Source organism: Pieris rapae, chromosome 7 (genome assembly GCF_905147795.1).
Source record: "Pieris rapae chromosome 7, ilPieRapa1.1, whole genome shotgun sequence".
NCBI classification, from domain to species: Eukaryota; Metazoa; Arthropoda; class Insecta; order Lepidoptera; family Pieridae; genus Pieris; species Pieris rapae.
Genome location: NC_059515.1, coordinates 10,709,037 through 10,732,572, shown reverse-complemented (window position 1 = coordinate 10,732,572; position 23,536 = coordinate 10,709,037). Strand labels below are relative to the sequence as shown.

General features: G+C 32.6%; 1 protein-coding gene across 1 annotated transcript in view; it reads left to right on the top strand.

Annotated features, from left to right (window-relative positions):
- Nucleotides 1-822: 822 nt before the first annotated feature.
- Nucleotides 823-23,536, top strand: part of LOC110998827 (lachesin-like) — a 34,993-nt gene continuing 12,279 nt past the window's right edge. The window contains exons 1-2 of the mRNA XM_022267620.2: nt 823-1,044; nt 21,469-21,566. Coding sequence (XP_022123312.2) covers nt 975-1,044; nt 21,469-21,566 — 168 coding nt within the window. The 5' untranslated portion in view covers nt 823-974. The remainder of the gene's footprint in view (nt 1,045-21,468; nt 21,567-23,536) is intronic.

Genomic DNA, 23,536 nt, shown 5'->3' with positions numbered 1-23,536 from the left:
ATGACGCCCGCAGTTCCACTCGAATCAGATTTCTTCAATATCGGATTCTCAACTAATCATTATTTTAGATTTCATTTACTTTCAGATCACAATAATGGCACCACCTCCATCTTTTTGTGAGAGGTTAAGGTCTCAGTCCTCAGACCGGTCCCGCCTGTAAACCACATACCGTTCATAAAATTCGTGAAACGTTAGTTTGTGAAAACTTGTATATCAAAGCAGTAAATTCCCTTGAGGAAGCAAGTCAGTGCAAGGTGAGGCAGTGCAACAATTATGTTCCACGTACACTAATATTACAAAATTAAACGGTTTACGGCGCGCGATGTTAATTTAATGGCTTTTAATGTTAAATTAACTTAGCTGGAAGTGAATAATTCACGCGGTGTTTAGTGTGCAATTATTGAATACCTGGTTATGTTTTATTCGTATTACAGAATTTGCAGTTAGTGCAAACCATAATTTTGGTCACTTACACTTAATATAGTAAACAGGGCACAGATTGGTACTAATATATATATTCATTTATGTGTTTGTTACACACTGTTGGGCCCCATTAATAAATTGACATTATATTAATTATTTTAGTGTAGTGTAATTCAACGTGTGACTTTTCTAATTTAACGCCTTAGTAGGTTTTGTGCTAAAGCAACTTTTTATCAATAAAAGTGTACTCATTAAACTAAACCGTTTCCTTCAAACAAGCTAAAATCACTGTCAGAGTTTTTTAGGCATACAGGCGATGAAAAGAATCCCTGCATATTATAAGTTGATGAACACAGCGCAAGCGCGTGTTTCGCTCCTTGAGCAGAACAAACTTGGTCCCAACAGTCGCAATTGAATCGCCGCGCAAGGACATTTTGCGAGCGTTTTCCCAAACATCGTTTGTTTCGAAAGGAAATATTCAAAAATTAAATATTAAATAATGAATAATTTTATGACTGCTACATGTTAGTGACTTGTGTACTGTCGTAGTGATGATGTGGTCGCGCTGGGCACTTACTTTCATTGGAGTTTCAGTGTTGTTTAGGTGTACGGATTCAGTGGGTGAGTTTTTTAGTATAATAATTAATAATATAACAGTATTATATAATTATAGCCTTATTTTTGAATGGCAAAGAAAACTTAATTATGTGCATAATTAAATGACTATCTGATAATTAATTACGCTAGAATAATTTTCTGTAGTCGCTTTTACTGTAAGTTAAGGGAAGCGGTAAACTTCAGGAAAACCAAAGAATGTTTCATCTGCATGTGCAACTTGCATTAACAAGTATATATATATTAAATAAACGTTTCTCTCATTCACCGCACTAATGCTTAAATTTTATATAGGAATACAATATACATACCTATTTGAAAACTCCTAGAGATAAATATTGACCTGGGATTTCTGTACCAGGTACAGATAAATTTATAAAAAGAAATAAACCACATATTACGTAACGACAAAATTGGAGTACTACCCCGGAGAGCAATTCCTACAAGTTTTGCACAAATAACCTACTTTAACCTTAAGGAGAAATGTTTCATCGGTGATACCCGAAATGACGGCTCCGGGAATTCAATTCTACTATTTACTTTCTTAAAAGACTTTCATCATTGAAACCCAAATTTCTAACTACGACTATACTGGATTTCACGTATATATATTTGTATAGATACACTCGTTGAATGGCTGTAAGGATTGTGGTTTGAATAAGGAGCCATTGAGCTCGCTCCGTGGGCCTTACTCTGTATCCTCTACAACAGGAAACAGCATTGCTTGAATCACTTGAAGTCCACTCACTGAAGGTGTATATGGCATCGTGATAAGGTGGTTAAACCACGCTAGACTAATACATGTCCATTTGCTCCTTTTTCAAAGGAAATCATGTTAGTGGTCTGGTATAACAAACCCAGGGAAAGAGTGGCGCGGTCAACAAATGTCAAGCCGATGGTACACACGACGCATATGAATGTCCGTCGATGGAAAAGTATTTTTATTATAAGATTGTGGATTGTGCATACCAAAACATGGAAACTAAGAAACACGCCACTATTCAACAGCGTCACTTCATTTACTAAGCACGTTTTAGCAGAACACGCCCATTCATGGGAGCAATATTTTTTGACACAGTCGAACTAATCAACTTGCTAGTGGCTGAAATAATACTTCTTGTTGATTGACTTCTAGTAGGTACATTTTTCTTTCTTAATTAATTCTACGCTTATAGAACAATATGTAAAGGGCAAGCAAGTTAACATTTATTGTCGGTCGAGTTGGACTTAGATATTCATGTATTCAAAATTAGGGTTAAACAGGGCAATGCAACCTTCGTTTTCCTGACGCACAGAATGGGCGATGTCGATTCTAATAAAAACTTAATACAGGTACTTCTCGATCGTAATATCTTGTTGTTATTACTTATTACAATGACTGCTTCCGGTTCCTATTTAACTGGTAACATATTGCAGTATTATAACAATTTATAATTTTATGTTTATTTCCTTAACTGGGTGCAACTGATTTACAATTCTAGCTTTCTGATAAAGTTTATGATACGCCTTAAATAAATTAATTTAATTTGAGTAACATTTTATTTTTTAATACTAATAGTATCTTTTAAGTGAAAAGTAGCCCAAAGTTTAATATTATTCCAAATAAATGATACAAGATTTGAATCTGAATTCTGAATCGATTACTGTCTTTGGTTTACGGCAGTACCTACGCATTCTCGTTTAACTGGTATAAACACATATATATATATAACAATATTTACATAATTAAATGTTTTTTAATAAATATTTAATATTATGCCGACCATAAAAAATAAGTATGGTAATGAATTTGCATTCATTTTCGTTAAAGACTATATTTATCTAGATTAGTCTCTATATCGATGATAGATATAAATATTATCTGTATACTTCGTACTTTCTATATAAAACTCGAGGAAACAACCTTAGTAAGAGAATATTTCTCCTAATTTAAAAAAGAATATTTCCTTCGACGAAATCAAATTTGTTTGAATTGTTTGCGTTATCTAAAACATTTGGTAAAATAAACAAAAAGGTAAATGGGCGCGCGAGTAATTAAAAGTATATTTTTATAAAGAGCTCTCAGTGTACTTGTATAATATAATTTTCAAACCTTTAATAAATAGAAATATAAAATATTATGCAGGATAAAATATAAATTATTTCGTTTCTCTTAAAGATACTATTTTCCAGTTTAAGTAAATTTATATTTATATGATACTATTTGGATAATGGAAATTCAAAATCCGCAGATTATTGATGCCGTAAATTCCATAACGCTCTAGTTATTACCAATTTCAATATGTGATATCTGATATTTATAAGCTCAAACAAAACCCTGGATTCGAATGGAGGATATATGTATCTAAGATGGGTTTGTTTACAATAAATATTATTCTATTTCCCCAGCTACTGAACCGAAAAATGGGACTCGGTACTGTATTAAATAAAAGCCTGAATGAATTGTAATTGGGTAATATAAGTTGACAGATATTTATAATTAAAGATATACATTAACATTGAATGTTAATAAGTTGACAGATATTTATAATTAAAGATGTACATTAACATTGAATGTTAATAATTTCCGATGGTTGTTAAAAATTATGGTTATAAGACTAAAATTATTAAACTGGAAAATAATATATTAAGAAGTGTAGATGAATATTCTATACTTACATTTATATCCAATAATCCGATGCTTAGTAAATCCTGGTGTAAGGTATTCGATCAAAGAGGTTTTTACCGAACGGTATTGCCTGATTCTTTCATATCAGTTGAATTGAAAACAAGATCTTTTATGATGCCTTTATGAACATCCGCGTTCCAATCTTGAATTCAGGGAATGAATATTCAATCGAATCCAATCGGAGCACTTTCGTTTAATCAAAGAACTCTATTCAGAAACTTTCAAAAAGTAAAAGAATTTAGAATAGACAAGAGCGTTACGGATTTTATTGGTACTATAGTATAGCAGCAGACATATGCTGATTTTCTTACGTAGTTTTCTTTAGAAAGAAAACAACTTTATTCTTCTTACGTCTCCAATTTATGTGTAGACTTTTATGCAAATTGAGAAAAATCACAATTTAAAACGGCATATTGCTTCTTAAATAAATTCCATTTTACGTTTAAATTAAATAATAATTATCTATTTGAAAACTCGTACGATATGAGAGAGCTGTCGAGAACAGGCTATATCTGGGAATGCTTCGCAGTATCACTAGCTAGATATAAGTAGTAAACAATTATAACCCCGCTAAGTAAGTCGAGTGAGTACGATGGTAGGATAAAGTTCCAGCACTAATATGTTATTTCGAGTCTAGTTCAATGTTTATTGCATGCACTGTATAATTACGATATGTGCTTAGGTTAACACCGATTTTTTTGCTATATTTCTCAGACTACTAAACGTTGGTACTGTCTGAAAATATTACAATTCGTATCTAAAAGCTGAAACATCCCAATGCTTTGGTGAATGTCGAAAATCCACTTCATTGATGTATAACAAAAGATTTGAATGTAAAGTTTTTATGATAAAAATCATAAAATACGTAACAAAAGGCTATTATTCTTTGTATACAATTGCTGAGCGAAATAATAAATCAACTTGTATTACTTTGCTGAAAAATAATTTAACAACACTTGAAATTTTACCATTGAGAAATTCTAATATGGAGCACAATTTTCAAGGTTTTTCATACAAGAAAGATAAAGCGTAAATAAAAAGGTATTTCTTCATAAGCCCGGTAACGCCCACTAACATGGATGTCCATGGGCTGCAGTAGCTATCTTTAATAGTTCCTTCCGTAAAAAAGAAAAATATATATTTAGTTACCATAAAAAATGTTTTCAATGTTGAAACGTTGCAACTTTTAAACATATATAGCGTTATAATATTACTATGCTTTACATGTAATAGAAGTCAAGAAGGTCTTTAAAAAATCTCAAACCAGACTACTATTTCTAAAGAGATTTATGGATAACGGGAACTATGAATTCTTTATCAAATGCTTGTATGAATAATTTCAGTTCTGGAAGGACATAAAGAGCTCTTTAAAAGCCATTTAAGATTTATCGCGGTGAGACGTTTAATTTAGCGGTCGGATATCGGCCATTACCTCTCTGATTTATGAAGTAACAATATTAACTTTTTCTGAGATGTAAAATGAACCAATGGCTCCTTTGAATAGCTTTTTGTAATTTTCTGATAAGGTCTGCGAATTCTAAAACTTTAAATCCATTTTAAGTATTAAACATTTTATAAATTTTAATTTCCTGAGTATTGGGAATAATGATTGAAGTGGAATAAATATATTAAAATATATTAAGTTTCTAATATCACTTTTACCGTTTAATTAAATAATCTAAGTCACCACAATGTTTAAACTTTTATTTTACTTAGTCGGCTTCAGAAGAGATACAACATATTTAAAACAAATATACTACCCTAAATAAAGATAATGCTTGAAGCGAGAAATTCTTCATTAAAGGCTAAGATAATATAAAGAACAAAATGCATACAACGAATGAAATTGAATCAGGCAAGAGGGAAGCTTAGAAGCTAAGGAGCACACGTTAACGAGACTCGGAGCTAGAAATCCGATAAGCGCATTATAACAGCGTTTCTTACCGACGGCCGCGACACAATGCCACAGCTTTTTGCTGGTCCATTGTTGCCGGACCATTAATGCCTCCATTGTGGATCTCACAATGCCGCGATTACAGCTAATAATTAGATCGGGCATACCGGACTGTTGGTCAAGCTATTTTCAGATTGCTTTCACATCAGCTTTTTATCTTGAACTTACTGTTTCATGCTCGATCTTGTAGTTATGTGTGTGTTAAAAAGCTACGTTACGGAATTGGCCATGAAAATTGGGAAAGTCACAAAACAGTGCAAAAGGGAAAATAATATTGAAGGTTACTAAATGAGTGGTAATTTGCGGACAGACAAGGGGCGGGCCCGCTGATGGCTCCAGTGAATAACATATGCGAAATATTATGTTTGGCATACTTTATGAGGGTTATTTATTTGTAAATAAAGACTTCGAATGAATCTTTCGTGAAGTTTATTAACGGGTCATATAAACAGAGTATAATAGTATCCTTTGCATACATTCTGGCAAAAAAAAAAATCACCCACCACTATTCACCACAATTCACAGATTATCAGATCAAAATTTTTAATTTGATACTTTTTCATCAAATTACTAATTTAAATTAATGCTTTTCCTGGTGCATTATTTTAAATAGCAAATAAAATATTAATATTTTACGTGGTCCATATACACAAGCCAAGGTTAGATTTCTCTGGGTCGGTAAAATGTTTGAGTATCGAGGCCAGTGTATAGATCTGGCGCGAATAATTTTCTTGCATCAATTCCGATACTACGCTTCTTTTACAACTGATTACAAATTTGAGGACGACCATTCTTTGACTTGATCAGTACATCTCGATAGCAAACTCTTTTGCTTTCGGTGTTGCCAATCACAATGAGGTTCTCTAGGTTGTCGTCGCCTTTGAATTGTATGATTATAATATGTCCAGGTACATTAATATTATATTTATTTGAGAATTTAAAATTTCTCATGCTATTTCATAAGATAGGTTTTTTATTGTTATCTAATATTTAAATTGTCCAGTATTAAGTAATATTTTCCGACCTTGTGATTTTGGTGTATTTTGGTAGTCCAACTATCGCCCAATAGATATAGCCTCCTTGTTCCTCAAAATAGTGGGAACTGTCATCCAGCAGGTCGTTAGCCAGCTCCTAGGATATGAAGAGTAGCAGCTGAGTACTGATTGTCAAAATGACTTTCGTCGTTATTATTGCATAGCTGTAAGTATGTATAGTGTGAAATAATATAAAAATTGTGATCGAAATTATTTATAATAAATTGGAGTTCAAAATTACTGACGAGTGTAAATAAATGCTGTCTCCGTCACTCACATGTGCTATGTTGTGTCCTGCTCTACCACACGGACCTCGGACGCTCTACTTTCTCTGTCGCACCTATCAAGTGGCTAAAACTCTAAAAGTTTTTAGCCTGGCAACAGTACTTTAAGTACGATTTTTCGCAGGCAAGTATACATATATGACTGATTTTGAAATAAAATTATCTAAAATTTGAGATAACTTTCGATAAGTTAGCAGATCGATGGAGTCACTTATTTTGACTTACCTATTTACACCTGCTTGCCAGGTAGTTATACACTGAAATGAGTAGGAAAGCATACCTAGGCATATTCTGTGTATCAAAAACTATCAGTCAAATAAATTTCATTTGGTTATCAAAAGTATGAAGGTGATGAAAAAAAAATCGATAACAGTTAATTTAATTAAAAATAGCCATGACCACTTTTCGATAGGCAAGCAATTATAGGCATATTTGTTATAAAATTTTTTTAATAAAAAATACGTCTCATCTGGTTATCAGATCGGTGAAGGACGACCTCCCACGGGCTCTCCTACTAAAAGGCACTTTACGGCCGCGCAACACCACTGAGGAAACAGCTGCCCGCACAAGAGCGTAGCAGTGTACTTGCTAGCCTCTTGGGCAGTGTGAGTGTCTATGGGGAGCGGTATCACTTAACATCAGATCAGCGCTTGTCTCTGGACTCAAAAAATAAGTTAAATATTTTAATATTTAAGATATAAGCTTTATTAATTTAAAAAACCGCATAAAATGATAGAAAAATGCAAACTGGCGCTTTGGTGTTTTCTATTAAGAGCAAAGTTTGTGAAAGTACCTCATTACGTATTCGCAAGACTTTCGGAAAAAGCGAGAGGTTTTGATAAATATTAGCGTGTTTATTTGAGAACCGACTTCATCCCTCTGACGATGACGGATGGCAAAATTCTCGAGAAAAATAGTGGCCGTTGAAAGGGTAGCTCCCCGGTAATAGGCATTCCCAGAATTGTATGAGTTATTAATAACATGTATTCTATATAAAGAGGCTATAACTACAACTACTAAGGAATCATTATAATTTTATTATGCTATAACAGATTGAATTAGCAGCATCATTAACATTCCTTGCCCGTTGGCCCCTGGTTGTATAAAAAGTAATACATTGTTAAAATATGTCTATTGTTCTATAAGCTCCATGCTTTGCACTCTTTATGTTTAAGGTCTTGAACTGTTTCAAGACCGTCACTATTGACGCACAATAATATACACGTTTTTATATATTTTCTATATTGACAAGACAAGAAATTATTCTTTGACTTTAGAGTTAAAGCATTTATAATCAGGTTATCTCATCTTTGCAAATATAAGAGCAAATCTTTATACTATCCGTATGGTAAATGCAAGTGCCGAGAATAAGAAAACAGCACCATGTATTGAGATGTTTATATAATTATTTTAATAAAACAAGTACATTGACTGCATGCTTTGTCTCTAAATGTTATCTTATAAGTAGAAAACTCGCACATAAGACAAATAAATAGGCTTAAATTATTATAAGTTTGTTGGAATGTAATCTAAAAAAATATCTAAAAATCACGCATCTAAAAATAATGTTCAATGGTAATAACAATCAACCTAAAATAATTGAATAATAATGATGTCCATAATATATAGTCGGTTTAGCATAGGCCAGTTCACTTGGAATAAGATACGAGGTCTACTTACGTCACGTGTTACGAAAGTCTTGCAGGAATCCGTAACAAAATGTGATATTTTAACATATCACTGAACTGTAAGCTAATAGGAAATATTATATATACGCCACAAAAACAAATTATAAGCACAAGATATTAAAAATACCGTACCTACAAAGTAGGACGTAAAATGAATATAACTTTGATTGAACTAATGCTTAATTTAGATCCAGCCTACAAGTGATTCCAAAATTCCGCGCAAATATTGCAGCATCACGTGTCCAGAGCGATATAACCGAAGTGTCTGAGTGGGCATCAATTGCGGAATGAGAGTCATTAATTCGGTCCTGGGTGTGCCCGAAGACGAGCACTATCTATCTTGCAAAAGCTCTTTTATTGCTTTTAATTCATTTCCTGATAAAAAGCGAAACCTAAACGGTATAAGATCCATTATGATGAAAACGTATCGTAAATATTTGTACATCACTCATTGAGGTAAGAAAGGAACGCGCAAAATTCTCTTATAGTTATCGACGCTTAAATTATATTATAATACAAAGATAAAAAATGTACATTTATAATTTTACTCTCTTGTATCCAACAACTTTAATAATAATAATAATAATAATAAACCTTTTATTTCATGCAATTTTTTCAGGTTACATGTGTAGTTTTAAGAAAGAAAGAAATAATAGTAAAGACATTAATTACACTTGTTTCCAATTAATTTAGAAAATAGTTTAAATGTATAACTAGGTTTGTTTTGCATGAACCCCTCCTCAAGTGAAGGTGAAGGCCTCCTCTAAAGAACTCCATGAGTCTCTATCTTGAGCTATTTGCGGCCAGCAGGTACCAGCTGTTTTTATCAGCTCGTCTGCCCATCTTGTGAGCGGTCTGCCTTTGGGACGTTTGCCGATTGGACCTTTCCACGTTGTTACCCTGTTAGTCCATCTCTCGTCCTTTAACCTCGCTACGTGCCCAGCCCACTTCCATTTCAATTTCTTAGCGTAGGTTAGAGCATCAGTCGCTTTTGTGGTTTCTCTAATTTTTGTGTGACGTATTTTTTGCATCTTTTTAATATTCAGCATACTTCGCTCTATTCCTCGTTGGCAGGTAGTGATTTTGCTTTTTAATTTAGATGTATATTTCCAAGTTTGACAAGCGTATGTTAGACAAGGTAGGAGGCATGACGTCATGACTTTTGTTTTAACATTTATTGGCATGTTGCTTTTGAATATCTCTTTTAAGGACCAGTACTTGTTCCAAGTGTTTTGCACTCTTCTTTCTGCTTCTAGTTCGTTTTGTTTTCTGCTGAAGCCCATTTGTTTTCCGAGGTAGATGTAATTTTCTGTATAATTCAGAGTTTCGTTTTCCACTGATATTCTTTTCTGTATACTATTTGTCATGACCATGGTTTTCGAGAGATTCATTTCTAGTCCTACTTGTTTACTGGCTGTGTTCAGTGAGTCAATCATGCTTTGTAATTGTGTGCTTGATTCTGACATCAGAACCAAGTCATCTGCGAAGCGTAGGTGGGATAAATACTTGCCATTGATGTTTAGTCCTGTCTTTTCCCAGTTGAATCTTCTTATTATTGATTCTAAGATAGATATAAATAGTTTTGGAGACAGGGGGTCGCCTTGCTTTACGCCTCTTTCGATGGAAAACGTAGGGCCAGTGGATTCCAGCTTTATTTTTGCTGTACTACCTTTGTAGATGTTTCTGATTATATCTATATATTCTTGTTCAACTTTTTGAGCTTGCAGAGCGGTCCAGATACTTGAATGTGACACAGTATCGAAAGCTTTTTTATAATCGACATATGCGATGTAGAGTGTTCTTTGCTTCTCTTGATATTTTTCTATTATTTGTTCGAGAGTATGTATATGATCTATTGTTGAAAAGCGCTTGCGGAAGCCTGCTTGTTCGACTGGTTGCTGTGCTTCTATTGTGACACTTATTCTTTTGTTAATTATACAGGAAAACAGTTTATAAATACATGAGACTAAGCTAATAGGCCTGTAGTTTGTGATATCTTTTGAGTCCCCTTTTTTGTAAATTAAGATAATTTCCGACTCCGTCCACTGCGACGGTATTTCGGCAGTTTTTAATACAAGGTTAAATAAATATGTTAGTGGGGGAGTCAGTAGCGGCCAGGCAACCTTTATGGCTTCATTTGTAATGCCGTCTGGTCCAGGGCTTTTGTCGAGCTTTAGCCTTTTTATTTCTTGCGTGACTTCTCTTTCAGTTATTGGTGTTATGTTTCCGCTCTTATTTGTAGAGTAAGTGTCATTTGCATTTCTATAGCTAGTTTGCTCGTTTCCTTGGGCTTTATATAGGGTTTTATAGAAGTGGGTTGCTACATCTATAATTTCTTTGCGATTATTTACAATTTTGTCTTTGCTGTTTAAGCCTTCTATCCAATATTTATTTGTTCTTAATTCTTTATTCTTTAAGGGCCTTTTTTGAGCTTCCTGCTTTTTCCAAGTGGTTTTTTATAGTTTTCGATCTGTAGTTTTTGTAATCATGTTTGATGTATTTACTTATTAGTTTGTATAGAGCTGATAGTTCGTTTCTTGAGGCTCGAGTTTTTATCTTAGCATGTTGTAACTCTTGTCTTCTCTTGATAAGTGCTAGAGTACGCTCTTTTAGAACTTTATGTTTACTTTTTGGTACTTCGTTGGATGTTCGAGCGTCCTGTAAACTCTGGGTTATAGCCTTAGTTAATGTGTCATAGAAATACTGTACTGGTGTATTTTCTTGGCATTTATTTATATCCTGTAACTGAGATGCTATGTTTTGTTTGTAAGATCTCATTTCTTCTTCAGTTTTCAGTGATGAAAGTCGGTTACTTCTGTACGTTGTGCGTTTTTTCTTTTGCTTTGTGAGAGACATTGTTGCTCTGATTGCCCTGTGGTCTGACGGGTAGTTCAGATTTAAAACTTCTATGTTTTGAAGGATATTTGGTTGATTTGACAAAATGTAATCTATTTCATTTTTGTATTTACCATTTGGTGATCGCCAGGTCCATCTTTGGTTTGGTTTTTTGTGAAAGAAAGTATTTAAGATGGCAAGGTTGTGTTCAAGGGCAAAATCAATTAGCCTCTGACCTCTCTGGTTTCTTTCCCCATACCCGTTTGGTTTCATTATTAGGTGTTCTTCTTTTCGCGGTTGTCCTATTTTCGCGTTAAAGTCGCCCATTATTATATACTTTTTATGAGCTTGGTCTAGGGCTCTATTAATATTCGAGTAGAAGGTGTTAATCTCTTCTTCACTCGCAGTTTCAGTCGGTGCGTATATTTGTATAATCGACATGGACATTCCTTGTATGTTTAAGTTTAATAATGCTACTCTCTCGTTTATGCCCAAGAAGCTTTCAATCCAGTTCTTACGTGTTTTATTTATTATGAAACCGACTCCATATTTGCCAGGTGTGGGAAAGAAGGAAAGAACAACTTTAATATCTAAATACAAATAATTCTTAAGTAAAATAAATTTGAGTCTTAAAAATGTTGCTATTATATTAATAGCATTCTAAAGTTACCAAATTTATTTTGATATAAATGAGACATTACATTGAGGGCGTTGAGTATAAATCAGTGTCCAACTCATTATCTATTACTAATTACTGTCATTAATCGAGTAAATTGAACCTGTCCGAGGATAGTTCGGCTAAAGGGTCTTATAGTGATATTGTAATATGTCAAATATAGGCACATCATAGTGACTCAGCATCTCTGACAACGGTTTTTTTATCCGTGTTGACACACCCACTTCTTAAGATAAAGTATAATGAGTCGATCTGCAGATCTTTTAGAGACGGATAATTAAATCAGCATTTATTAATTAACAATCAGATTCTGTGGGCTACAAAATCTAAAAAGCAATCATTTTTTTTAAAATATTGTCTAACTTTGCGTGAACTAAAATCGCGTGCTAACGTTCCCCCGTTTTATAAACATTGTAAGTTATCCCACAAAATGTTTCCTTTAATCTTCTTGAAGGGAAATGATCCGGAAGAATTAGATTTTGGACGAGATACGATGTTTTGTCATTATACAGATTCTCAATGCTCGTGTAATGGTATTTCAGAGCACAAGGTACACTTTTAAATATTCAAAATGTACTAAAGTCGTGAATTTAATTTGTGAGTTTAAGAAGAGTTTTGGTCCAGTTGCAACCCGGATCCGGTTGGTTGGAATTCTTTGTGAGCAGCAACAACATTTTAATTTACTTGTGCGAAATTTGAAAATGTTAAAACTAAAAATCAACTACGTGTAGCAGGAACAGCCCAAAGCCAATTCAATTGATTCGAGACCGTTACCGTTCTATGTTTATTAACTTTTACATAACTTTCTACGCACTAGAAAGTTATGTAAAAGTTATCTTTTAACTCGTTTGTTAGAAAAAGCACTCGTTAAAGAAATAGAATTACAGTTAATTTCCTTTTCATGCAATTTATTTCTATTCACGGTTAGTGAATGCGGAATAAACGTTATTAAAAGTTAAAATTGTTTCTTTTAAACTGAGAGAACTTTACTAGACCATTATGAGAATTAAGTACAAGTTTGTGCCTACTGTTTTCTAAAGTTTCCCACATAAAATGAAATTACATTTAAGTGTTACTGTTAACACTACTAGTATCAGACGTACAGCTAATTTTACTAAGATGTTTTTGAATGATTCTCATACAAAACAAGACTATTTATCTAGTTGTAGATTAATAATTATGAAAGCGTTGCAATAAATCTTCAACACTTATTATTGACTTAGGGCGGAATCAATATAATCAATATAATTCAATATTCCATTCAACTTCCGTTCGCCTTGCCCGATCACACTTTTCGTAACGCTTACGTCACGCGTTCGCCAGCTTACTCCCCAAGTCAACGTTTCAAAAAGAAATTAACAATTGAAGTAGATAGCCGCCGGCGCTTGAGATATGGTGCTATCGTCGCATGCTTCGTGTAAGCTGGATCCAGAAGCTCTTGAAGGAGAAAGTTCATAATCGAGTTGGGATGTCGAAAAAACATATTATGCGGAACAATAAGCAACGGAAAGTTGCGTACGTGGGCCACGTGTTGCGCCGTGACCGCTTCCACCTACTTCAATTAATTATAAAGGGTAGAATTCAGGGTAATCGGAGTGTACGGGTAATGTAAGGTACAAACCATATCTTCGCAACGTTAGCGAGTGGACGGTTGTTGCGTCTAACACCGGACATGGCACGCTTCAAGAGACTTCAAGAGACAACCTCAAGTAATCGAGAGGCTCTAACAGAAGAAGAGAGATTGAAAAAAATTGGCGACAATTAGCAGTAATAAAATATATTTAACGTAACGGTCAATTAATACCGATAACACACACCAGTTTTATTGACTGCCATTACCGAGTTTTAGGATTGATGTATGTTGTTCGAGTCCGTTTTTTATCGAAATTGGCTAGCAGATGTTTAATGGAGTATGTCGGTCAAAACACATTCGACCGGCGACCGCATTCAATAATACTCGTTCAATTTTAATTTCGACTCAAATCGAAGGCCCTCCAATTTGAAAGCCTTTTTACGCCTCATTCGTCTGTTCCAATCAAATCAATTACAGGCCGAGCGATTTTCGTGTATAGACGTTTAGACAAACTATATGCCTGCTTTATGTTTTGTTTGATATATGTTTTATTTAGAAGTTTATGTTATTTATATGAACGATATTATTGAATTCAGACTTCTTCAAAACTATTTTACAGAATCTATTCTAGCACAAATCCAAAGCATTTCTAGCGTATTTAAATTGTTTGTGCCACCAATAACTCTTTATTAAAAACTGAAACCTAATTTAGAATCCCTTCCGTGAAGGTTCTCCGTAGCATACCCTTTCGAACATTCTACCCTGACCCATTAAAACGGTAAACCCTGTTAGAATATAGAAGGTTGGAAGTTTAATTGGTCAAATTTGTGAAGGGTCTGGTCGAACCCTCGCTGCGTTGGAGAGCCTGTATGATTGATACTTCTCCCAAATTTTAGGAGCGCACTATTTATCCCAATATTTTACGAGAAAGTTGTCTTTTTTTATGAAGAGTATAATTATGTTGACATAAAATTTATTTAATTAGATATATATTAGGTAACATAGTCGCTTACAAGCGCTTACGTATGCAGTAATGGGAAATTATTGTTAAATGCAGGTGCAGAAATTAACATTAAATATACATGACCATATTTTAAAGTAATGAGTAGAGAGTGGAGCAGGCAAGAGAAATATCGAATACACATTTTTTGTACCAAGAAAATCATAGAAAAACGTTGGTAGGTCTGTCCCACTGGAATAACATTGGCTACCTTTAATAGAAATTCCTAAAATGTCCGGGAAGATTCGGATTCAGGTTTTTCATTAAAGGGAACATCCGATCCGAAAAATTCCTGCAGAGAGTAAGCAATATCTGAGAGCTTCTTGATCAATACTCTTTATATATAAAATGACTTTGTAAAACCCTTGCTTAATGTTATTATGCTTTAGGTAATTCAAAATTTAACATATATATGTATGTTTTAAATTAATTTAATTAGCCAGTTCTTCAACATTCATATTATCAGTTATCATATACAATAAATTAATATGTAAACAAAATTTTTTTTTGAAATTTGGTCATTATTATCTGCTATGAGGTACTTTTTATTTATCGAAGAATATATATAGGTAGACAAGACAGTCTACAGTTATTGCGAGTCGCACAGCAATCTACGAGTTTATTTGAGAATTTGATACCGTGTTAGGCAATGTTATAAGATTCATAACTTACTGTGCAGGCACGATGTTATTTGTACTACAAGTCGCTCAAATTCGATACTTTATAGCATATTCTATTTTTGGGTAATATTTATTAGGTTAATGTAGATTTATTATCGTTAGCAGCGATTTAAGAAGACAATGTGTTAGTTAATAGTGTTTAAAGATATCATGTTATTTTAATAACCCTTATTACGTTATAGTTTCATACCGTAATGTTATACGGAAAGGAAATATGTGTTCTGGTTATAAATTTCTGGTATAGCTTATTTATTTTAATAACAGGCCGAATTAACTTGAAATGAATCCCAACAGTTATAATCCTGCAATTAAGTAGACAACAGGTGAAATACGATCAACATAAATCGTGGAATACTCTACGAGGTTATGAAATATTCGGAAGGTTGTGTATATTCTGTAAGCGAATGGTTGCAGGTATGTTTTAGGCAGGAGGTGATGTATCGTCTCATTGTTGGGACGGATGCTCGTAATTATGAAGGCTGTGTGAAAGGTTTCTGGTAAAGCGGTGCGTATTTGTTCTCATAGGATTACGTTTTAATTGAGTTTAGTGTTTGTGTAACGAACTGAGTAATTGATAATGTAAATAATTAATCGCGACACGCTCAGCGGTTGTAAAGTTTGACGTTCACTTCATAGTGATGTTAAAGCGAGTCAAAAGGTTTTTTAAAGGCTGTATGTTAAATTTGGATATTTATTGAATATGTAAATTAAGGATATGGATATCAAATGAGGCTTTATTTTTTATTTTTTTATATTTTGTGTTGTCACGTGAGATGATGTGTCAACCACATTTAAATATGCCGTGAAATATTATAATAGCAGAGTAAGATCATTATTTATTTTTTTGAGTTAAATTTTTCAAGCTTTAAGTGTTTTTTGCTAGAATATACACTTTGTGTGCAACCTTAGTGTACCAGAAGAACGGTTCGGTGGCAGTTGAATGCAAATTTTAACACTATGTTTTTGATTTTGTAAAAGCAAACATGGCGATCAGTCAAGTCACAGATAGTGCGTTACCTACAACAAAATTAATAAAAATGTATCTATCCTAGAAACTTAGTATCGAAGAATTCTAAAAATGAATGACGTTCAATTGACATGTCATAAAATACTACTCTTACCTCACTCTGTGGTGAACGCCTCAAACGAAACTATCTTTAAAGTTTTTGATAGGTTTTTAATATTTCTAAAGTGCAAGCTTGGAATGAATTAAAAAATTTAATCTTCAAAACCTTAAACGAGATTCTATTTTTTTTTATTATTATAAAATCAAAAATTATAATATAATTCATTATAAAATTCAACTTATATTATTTATATGATAAACTAAAAAAATGGAGTATGTCGGCTATTATGTTACGTGTACAACATTACACTGTACCAATATCATGAATGGATCCGAAGCTAAAACATAACAATAAAAGCCTTTACTGAGGTTGGGTTACAAAATCCGTTAGAAATATTGTTAAGCATTTGGTTTCCATCCGTGTGTCAGTACCGACAGAGGTTTTGTTTTGGATCATGACGGATTTAATAAAGATTATTTTGTTCGATTGTTACTATGAAAACACATTAGTAGTAGTGAGTAAACTAACATTATATTTAGTCATAAATATTATATTTTATTTCCAACACACAAATATGCAATATTCTTAATCTACACAATCATAATAATAATTAAAAATCGCTAAATACAAAATTTAAACAGTTTGGTTCCTGTTATAGTATTTGTTTCTATGTCAAAATATTTTTTGGAAAAATACACATATAACCCATTAAAAACAATTTATTAAAATTTAAAATTGCGTTTTTCATAACACTTTTGTCATGCCAGACATATTTATTATTAGAGGCAGAAATATTTAAATTTGAAAGTTCACAAATTCGCAACCTATAATGGGTGACAATAAAATTTGTATAACTATCTTATTTCAACATCAATAATGTATTAATGAGATCAAGTACGTGTGTCGTTTCCACATGGCTACTCGATTGTTGGCGATAGTACCTCCGTAAGGGCGGACAGAGCTGCGCAATGCACAGTAAGTAGTTAGTATGCATACTCTGAGACCGACTATATTTTACTCGAGGAAATTACATTAAGAGCGTTCGGCTTGAAACGATAATTACGTGTTTGAGAGCGCAGTGAAAGCTTTGCAAATGCTTCAGTCACTTATTTACTTCTAATTTAAGAGCCTGAATTCTTAAAGGAAGTTGTGTTTTAGTTATCTCTTAGGTTAAAATCTATATTCCCTTCTGTGTTAACGTGTCTCTGTTTTAAAGTACTTGAATTCAAACAAAACTTATTTAAATGAAAATCCTATACGAAATGAATAATTGAGTAACAAACTAGCTAAAAACGATAAAATCGAACTGAGTCGGTATTTATTTATCAAAAGCGCTCGTTTATCAACGCTGCCCCAGTGCGGACAATCGTTTATTTTAGCTCGGAATTAAAACGAAATGTATCACTCTCCAGCGGGTAACATACTAAGTAGTTTATACTTTGAGAACACTATTTATACAATACTTTCGCTGTCATGCATTTCTCTTACGATGGAAGAAATACGCATCTCGCTAGATCAAGAGTAGTATAAGAGGAATCGTATACAGAATTTATTTGTTGAGAAATTAATTTATTCACGTTTATGAGAAAACCTTTCTTTTTGGATTTCTAGTTAGATTGAATCTGATTATTTTAATAGCATTTTATAGTGATTACAGTACAAAGTTGTTTTAAAAAGTAATTCTATTAATTGCAATTCAAAGTGAAAAATTTGCAAAAATAGTTCTCAGTGCCAATTTTCTTAACATTCGACAACGCTTTCACTATGAATACGCCGTCTGCACTTCACAGCATTTCCATCCATGAATGGTTCGTTACCCGCATGGAGTTTCGATATTACCCGTTTAATGTAAAGTTCTTACGAAATTTGCGAACAGCTCCACGAAACATTATCACAGTATTAAACTAAAGCGTCACGGCTCATGCCGTACGAGTTGTATAAGTCAACACGAGTAATAAGGAGGATTTAAGTCGAAACAGGTCCTCATAGGCTTAGCGACTTTGCTAACTACCTCTTTGATAGCCCCTAAAGCCTTAATCTACTTCAACTTGCTCTACTCGAGTTATTAAACCTTACTTACCCAGATTCTTAAGTACATCATTTTCCCTAAGTTAAATTATAAATATGCGATATAAAACTTGTATTATTTGATAAGTTACTTTTAGAGTAACTTAAAGTTACAATAAGCTCCACGATAAGTAATAATAATAAATACTTTGAAAAGCCGAGTTTAACTTTATAAGTGCCTCATACAACAACATTATGACAGTATAACGTGGAGTTCTATATTGTTTATTAATTTAAACTTGACCAAGTTAAAACTACTTCGTGACATTATAAAAAGCACTGTGCAGTTTCAATGAATACAAAGGTAATTCATTTCGTGAATAGTGGAACGAGAAATTCAAAATTATCTCGAAGAGTTAGTGATATTGAGTGAGCGTCTTGAACTAAAATTGAATAATAACTCGTCGGGCGCAGTGTATTGCATAAAATATAAGGTCACACTGCACCGTATATTTCTGAGACAGATTGATATTACGTCGCACCAATCCAATAGCTGATTTTGTCATATCTTTTACATTTTCGAATAAAATTACACCATATACCTTAATACTTATATACTTTGGGTTCACATACTGAAAATAGTTCTAAGGATTTTGGCGTTGACCGTCTCATCTTTGAAGGAGAGTTATATAATAAAGAGTGAACTTTTGTCTTTGTGTACTATGGTGCAAATAGAAGGAAGGAGCAAGAGAGGCTTATTTTGCCTGTCTCAATAGAGAGCCTCCGTGGCCGAATCTACCTGTAGAACATAACAATTACAGCAAAATATTAATTTCTATGGAAAGGAACAAAGGGGAAGAAGAAGGCACCCTCGCCCCAAGAAAAGGTGAATTAAAGAAGAAATAGAAGCGGTGTTAGGAAGCGACTAGAGAAAGAAAGAAATGGGCAGAGTCAGTTGGAAAAAGCTGGAGGAGGCCTTTACCCGCGAAGGGGATCGTAATAAGTACTTTTGTGATTAGTTCAGACAACATTAGTTAAGACAGTTCTGAATTTAGCTAAGATATAGGATATAAAACAGGGTAAATAAAATAATGTTTAAAAAGTAAAAAATATAATTTGTACATTATCTTTTCCTCGTGATTGGAATTTGAACGGGCTTTATTATTATTATTAATTCCTTTCTTAATGATTATTTACTATACCAACCTCCTTAAAACATTGAAGTTTAAAGCAAAAACTACTTCCATTAATAGAAGATTTACGGTCGTTCCGATAACACTTCATTGCACTCGAGACACGGTGCTAAATAGTAAATACAAGTTCAGAGTCGGCGAACGATAAAAATCCTCTAGAGATCGACTGTATAACAAATGTTCTGAAGTGAGTGAAGATTTAACTCCTCCCAGATGCGCTTTAACATCTTACAGCTATTGACATTTACGACTAACGTGAACTTTTTTATAGAATATATTCTATTTTAATATATTGTGTTTTTAGATTTTTACGATTTTGAATCAATGGAACAAAGCCTTTCCCAAATTCACCGATGTCCCGATTACAAATAAATATTCTTCTACTACTATTTAGTTCTTTACTTCGAAATTGTTAGTAACAAGTATCCTAAATTCGGAAAAACTAGGTGTTTTAGTTTGTTTACTAAACAACAAGTTTCACGTTATACGTTATTGTGGTTTAATTATAAAATAGCTTACTATATACTATCTTTATAGTTACATATCTATCACCTATATTTTTAATGTATTCCTTTTATGAAATATTTTAACGAAAATATTTTTATGGTAAATTGAATCTACCTATCAAATACTATGGTATGATTATATTAAATTAAATTAAAATTCTCGGTATTCTAAATATAGAATATTTTTTATTTATTTTAAAAGGTTATTTTTACCTTATTTATTTACAAACAAGCTACGAAGTCACGAATTTTCTACAGCAAAGCAAAGCTACAATATACTTTAACATAGTAGGTATGTAGTTGAATATTGAGAGAGGTCATATTTATTACTAAGCTACTATTACAAAAAGGGGTATTTTAGAAGTATCAACAAGTGTTAATATAATTGCCGTTACCAATTAATTAATAAAAGAACCATGAAACAAAGATATAATTCGGAATAGGGTTTTAATTTGTGTCACGTCGGTTCGTGCGCAATTAATAAAATCAGTCGCGAGCCTCTAATTCACTGAGCGAGATATATTCTGTGTGCAAGTACATCAATCCTTTCCGCTCGACTATTCGTTGCATTTAGTGACGGTTCAAAGTAAATAGATTGTTACAAATTGTACTGAATTTTTAATACACAGTATTTGGTTATATTATCCATACGAAATACATATTAACAAGTCTAAAAGTTTAACAATATAGATATAAAAAGAAGGAAAGTCGGAAAGCGCAATGGACACACCTGTTTTTTATTGTTATGTTTTGTCCGTGTTAGGAAAATTTTGTGTTTTTAAAATGAAACTTTTATTACATCGTCTCTAACTTTTGGGTATGTGTGGCGCATGTTGCGTGACGTTCGGCCGCGGAGTAGGGATAAAGTGAAAGGCGCTCGTCATAGCAGCCAAGGCCAATATGGCGGCGCACATAGTTCGCAGCAGCTGACCGTGTAGTGTGTCTCGAAGACACAGAATTCAATAAAAATATTAGTTGGAGACTGAGTCTACTTTTATTAGTCCCATTATCATTCCAATTTTCCCAGTATAAAATTAAGATTGATAAAGCGATTTTATACCCTTAATGGAATATTATTCCAAAAATTTTTACTTAATTGTCTATAATGCGAAAAAAATTTTCACTTTTACCGTGGTTTCATAAATCCACAGAACATTGTTTTGTAACTAAAACATATTTTTTCATCTATTATTGTGTATCTTAGTGAAGGCCAGCGATATTGTATAAAAGGCGAATAAGAGACAAATAATGATATTTCGTTTTAGATCTTCCTCGATTTGTGGGTCCAGGCTCCAATGTGACGGTAGCTCTGGGTCGAGAAACAACCCTCACTTGCAAGGTGGACAACCTTCAATCCTTTAAAGTAAGTTTCTACAATTTATTATTTTCCTTTTCATCTTACTGTGGTAATGTTTGGCCAAGGTACAAGGATTCTTATTTAGAAATTTGTTGACACAAGACGTATACGTGTATGAACATATTCAATATTTTTATGACAATAGCTATAAAGTATCGACATAATATGCAGCTTCGATACTATGAAGTATCGACAGCTACAAGCCACAGTTATTATTGCGCGTATTGTGTAGTATTTATAGAAAGTTAACCATTTCAAATACTGAAAGAAGAAGGTTATTTTGTACTCATATGTCTAATTTATTATAATTATATTATAATAAAAAGTATAAAAAAGTATGATCGAATACGTTCCATCAAAATATTTTGTAATAGTTACAGACTATTAGCCCTTATTTGTCCCGTATAAATCTACGGTGTAATAAAAATATGTCGATAATACATTTATACATATTTTTAAGCAACTTACAAAATTAGGCTATTATAATTTTCACAATATTTTTTTTATTTTTATTTAAACAATTTTATATTTTTTCAATCACCAAATAAATTATGCGATAAATTAAATGAAATAGTGCTATTTATTAATTTTAAGCATTTTTAGATTCGATTGTATTTCTTTAAAAATGAAATTATTTATTTTTAAAGAATATTTACTCTGCATAATTAATAAATATTTGACTTGAAAATATCACATGACACAAATAAGTTAATTATATAAAAATATATGTATTACGTGAATTCTAAATAGTATTCATACCATTTCTAAAAGAACCAAACTCGCACTCAGTTCTAGCGCAAGATTTTGGAAACTCAAATTGAAATAACAATTCAAAGTAACTCATTTATCATATATACAAACGGAAACGTAATTAAATATTAAAGTTTGCACGACGATGCGAATGATTTACAGTGTTACTTTAAATTACTAAATATATTATAAAAATGTTTTTCCTCTGAGAAATATAGAAAAGCACTTTAGGAAATTATAGTGATAAAAACACTTGTCACGGTGTTCCAAAGGGAAATATACTTTTATAAAGAAAAAACAACAGTTATTTTCCTCGTTATATAACATCAAAGGAAAATAAAAACTCATTAACATCAAAGTGGAGGACAAAGCATTTATCAGCTATGAAGAGACTGAATAAAACATGATCACTGGAAAATGGTAAAGGGACAAAAAATGTCACCATTAATCACACACAGGCAAAACAGTGGCGGACCTTAATTTATAACGAAAATTGACCTTTGTGAGACGCCTTCAATACCAGATAAATCTATTTTGTTCAGCAAGTATATTATAGACATTGCTTTATTCAGTTAATCTGCTACAATAATATAAAAATAAATACATAGCATTGGTTTCGTTTACATTAATTAAACTGATACAGTCATTTGATACGATCGTTTATTTAAATAGTTTTCAATCTGAAAGCGATAATTGGTGAAAATAATTGTTTGTTTATTTTATTTTAAAGGAAAAATTTTCAAAAATCAAAAGCAATCAAAATATATCTAAACTCTATAATTGGATATTGATTTCAAATGGAATACAGATAAATAAAAGTAGCATTTTTTGTTGAGGAGATAGTTTTTTGTTAGTTTAGGGTTGGTTTATTACTTACATTTTACGTAATCCTATTTGTTATTACTTGGCTAAGCTTGTTCTTTATTTTTACTCTTTAAATATAACATACTTGCTCAGAATAAATAAAGTCAGTATTCAGTAAACTTGGACATTGACTAAACGAATATTTAAATTAAACAAGTTCTTTATATAACTTTTCCCAATTGCCCGATGCCCACGTATTACGATAAATCTAAGACACTACAAATAAAGCCATATTCAAACGACATTTATGGTTCCTAATGAACCCGACATCAGGTTGTGATTGATTGTTTCACTATATTTCCAATAAACCAAACCTTATTAACGATATTATTTGTCAATCATTTTACTTAGTATTTATTGTA